The 3896-nt window shown below is 47.8% G+C and overlaps 1 protein-coding gene across 1 annotated transcript; it reads left to right on the forward strand.

Moving 5' to 3' along the window:
* The first annotated feature begins 3138 nt into the window (after positions 1 to 3138).
* Positions 3139 to 3638, forward strand: LOC121451164 (60S acidic ribosomal protein P1-like). The gene has a single exon (XM_041656671.1). It carries the CDS (start codon positions 3244 to 3246, stop codon positions 3586 to 3588), a length of 345 nt encoding a protein of 114 aa, XP_041512605.1. The 5' UTR covers positions 3139 to 3243; the 3' UTR covers positions 3589 to 3638.
* The last annotated feature ends 258 nt before the right edge of the window (positions 3639 to 3896 follow it).

The following is a 3896-nucleotide window of genomic DNA, read 5'->3' on the forward strand; positions in this document are numbered from 1 at the left end:
GAAGGTCTCTGTTGGGAGGGAAAGGGTGGTAAGTGGCAAGGTACTCTGGATGGAGTACAGCCTGGGCTGCTGTCTAACAAAGGCTGGTGGCGGTCCTGCCGACGCCTGTGAGTGCTTGGGTCGTGTGTGGGTGTGTTGTCACAGCTATGACGTGCAGTACATTCTGAGGCGCACAACATGGATGAAGTGGATTAGTGTTTTTGCACAGAGCCCAGGGTATCAGTAGGAGGAAGATGCCCACTGCGCTATTACCCGGTTTGTCCCTTCTGAAAGGGACAGGTGGCTCCAGGTCCATGGTGTATCCTTGTCACACCAGCTTGGAAGGACAGCACGCTTCCACATCGTGCCTCCTGTGCAGCCTCTTAGGGACTGCATGGCAGGTGGGAACATATGCCCCTACATGTCTGCCTGAGGCCTGTGGCAGGTGTGGTGAGACTGTCAGATTGTATTGCAAGGAGCTGGAGCTGCTGGTGTTTGAACCCCTCTCTAGCAGTTCACTTTCCACCCCAAGTTTGTGGTACGGTTTGCAGGGCATCTCTTTGCCTCTAAGGTACTAAAGTCCATTGGCGTGTAAAGAAGGGAAGTACACCTTTGATCCTAGCACTCGGGAGGCAGAGGTAGGCGGATCTCTCTGAGTTTGAGGCCAACATGGTCTATAGAGATAGTAGAGATAGTTCCAGGACAGGCTCCAAAGCTACAGAGAAACCCTGTTTTGAAACACAAATAAATAAATAAATTAAATAAATGGGAAGTAGAACCGGCCCTGAACAGCGCAGGGTATTTCCTGCATAGGCAACAGACGCTTGCACAGCTGCTGGAGAGGTACTAAGGGCTTCCTGCTTCAGAATTGCAAACCGTTATGATGAAGAGCCTGGCTGGGAGCCCATGAAGGCTGGCAGCAGCCCCCACTCCCTAACCCCTGACTCTGAGCAGGTAGGAGGGCTCGTCTGCATCTGGCCTCAGACTTGCAGCAGTGCCCCAGAGACCCAATGCAGCTCTGTTTACCTTCCTGACTCTCACTGGCTCCTAGCCAATTCATTTTAGTCATTTACATATCTGTATTGAATGCTGGAGTTTGGGCATGAGCGGAAGGCTGACCCAACCAACCAACAAAACCACGCCAAAAAAACTAATTTCTGCTTATTGACATGGGCTGTGGAGGTAGAAAGGGATAGCAACAGACTGGAGATAAGTTCTACACACCTTGCTGGGCCTTGTCTGCACCCCCCCAAAACAATGCTTTCCAAGAATGAGGGGAGCTAACTTTGTGAAATCTGGCAAACAGGCTTAGTAGGTGTAGACCGTGCCTTGAAGGCCAGCCCTGCCCGCCCCACACCGGCACTGAGGACTCCATATTCTTTTGCTGAATTTGTAATTAAGGCAAATCCTTCCTTTCATATTCTCGCCCGGTTTTTCTCGGTGCTGAGGCCCAGCCCTCAGCCACCTTTCCAGTTTCGTAACAGCTGGACTTTGGTTTTCAGTTTCGCAGAAAATTCTTTTTCAAACATTTATCAACAGTGAACCACCGGGCGCTGGTGGCGCACGCCTTTTTTTGTTGTTGTTGTTTTTTTGGTTTTTTGGTTTTTCGAGACAGGGTTTCTCTGTGGTTTTGGAGCCTGTCCTGGAACTAGCTCTTGTAGACCAGGCTGGTCTCGAACTCACAGAGATCCGCCTGCCTCTGCCTCCCGAGTGCTGGGCGCTGGTGGCGCACACCTTTAATCCCAGCTCTCGGGAGGCAGAGGCAGGCAGATCTCTGTGAGTTCGAGGCCAGCCTGGTCTACAAGAGCGAGTTCCAGGACAGGCTCCAAAGCTACACAGAGAAACCGTGTCTTGAAAAACAAAACAAGTTCGAGGCCAGCCTGGTCTACAAGAGCTAGTTCCAGGACAGGCACCAAAAAAGCTACAGAGAAGCCCTGTCTCAAAAATAAAAAAAAAGAAAGAAAGAAAGAAAGAAAGAAAAAGGAAAACAAAACAACAACAAGTGAATCTTTTTCCTTTTTGGAATTTGGTCTTGTGGTTCCAGGGACAGAATGCCAGACCTTTCATACTCTAGGTTAGTGAGCTGCACGCGCAGCCCAGGAACAACTAACATTTCAAAGATAAGGAAGGATTTGCTAACTAAAAAGGAAAGGAACTTTTCTGCACTACAGAATGGGGCACATGTATTTCCCGGTGATGCTCTCAAGAGTGTAAGTGGTGCTGAAGAGACACATCCCATCCTTACCAGCACGTGCTCCAGAGTCGTCACCTGGCTCCTAACAGGAAAAAGCATGGCTCTCTGTTGGCAGTCATTGCTGATCTCAGAGCAGGGAAAATGAACCTCGCTGCCAGGTGAAACAAGCGTGACATGGTCCCAAATGTGATGTGCAGCTCGGAGACCTAGGAAAAACAGGCGGAATAATCTACTCCCGCCTTGTCAGCTTGGTTTCATTGTCCTGACAGCCCCAGATGGCAGCACAAACCATGAATTAAGACAAAAATACACGGGAGGGAAGATCCTTGGGTTGTTCTTCTAGGGGCATAAAACAGAAACATACATATAAATAAAATGACCGAATTAAAGAAAAAAATTTTAATACAGGAAAGTAGGAAGTAAAAATCATATTCTTGCCTATACCAATTTTACCAAGTGTTTATAACGAGCATACTTGAGCTATGTGTATGCATGAATCTATTTTACATATTTGTTTTCCTTCTAGTTCTTTTCAAAAAGAATCTTTATTACATTTATTTTGCGTGTGTGTGTGTGTGTGCACACGCATGCACCCTCGATGTGTTCTTGTCATGAGTGTATGTAGCGGTCAGTTTGGTTCTCTCCGTCCTCCACGGGGGTCCTGGACATGGAGCTGAGTCAGGCGTGGCAGCAATCATTTACTGAGTCATCTTGCCATTCCCACTTCTTTTTCGAAAGTAGTTTTTGGGTTTTTTTGTTTTTTAGACAGTCTCCTATGCAGCTCAGGCAGCCTTCAGTTCACGATTCTTCTACACGATCTTCCTCGTGCTGGGGTTACAACTGTGTGTCACCATACTCTAAATTCAAGTGATTTCTTTGAATGGAGATTATGTTGTATATAAATCTGCTTTAAAAACATTAACATATCTTTAACGTTTCATTAAAATAATCTATAAGCGCTTTTCCTCTGCTGCCGCCAAGGTGCTCGGTTCTTCCTAGGAAGCTAAGGCCGCGTTGGGGTGAGGCCCTCACTTCATCCGGCCACTAGCACCGTGCCGACAGTCCGCAACATGGCCTCCGTCTCTGAGCTCGCCTGCATCTACTCCGCCCTCATCCTCCACGACGACGAGGTGACGGTCACGGAGGATGAGATCAATGCCCTCATTAAAGCAGCTGGTGTCAATGTTGAACCTTTCTGGCCTGGCTTGTTTGCAAAGGCCCTGGCCAATGTCAACATTGGGAGCCTCATCTGCAATGTAGGGGCTGGTGGGCCTGCTCCAGCAGCTGGAGTCGCACCAGCAGGCGGTCCTGCCCCCTCCACCGCTGCTGCCCCAGCTGAGGAGAAGAAAGTGGAAGCAAAGAAGGAAGAATCCGAGGAGTCTGATGACGACATGGGCTTTGGTCTTTTCGACTAGGCGTTTTGATACCATGGCTAATAAAAGGATGAATCTGTAAAAAAAAAAAATAATAATCTATAAGCCAGGTGCACATCTTTAATGCCAGCACTTAGGAGGCAGAGGCAGGCGAATCTCTGTGCGTTCGAGGCCAGCCTGGTCTACAAATTGAGTTTCAGGATAGCTACATAGAGAAACCGTGTCTCAAAAAATCAAAAAAACAAATCTATAAATATAAATTTTGTTGCTGTGCCCTATTCCATGGTTTACTGTCATAACTTTTCTGTGTTAAGAATAACTGAGCCTGGGCTTGTGAAATGGCTCAGTGG

This window comes from Microtus oregoni, unplaced genomic scaffold (assembly GCF_018167655.1).
Source record: "Microtus oregoni isolate MIOR12 unplaced genomic scaffold, Mior012 000000F_ref0000247, whole genome shotgun sequence".
NCBI lineage: Eukaryota > Metazoa > Chordata > Mammalia > Rodentia > Cricetidae > Microtus > Microtus oregoni.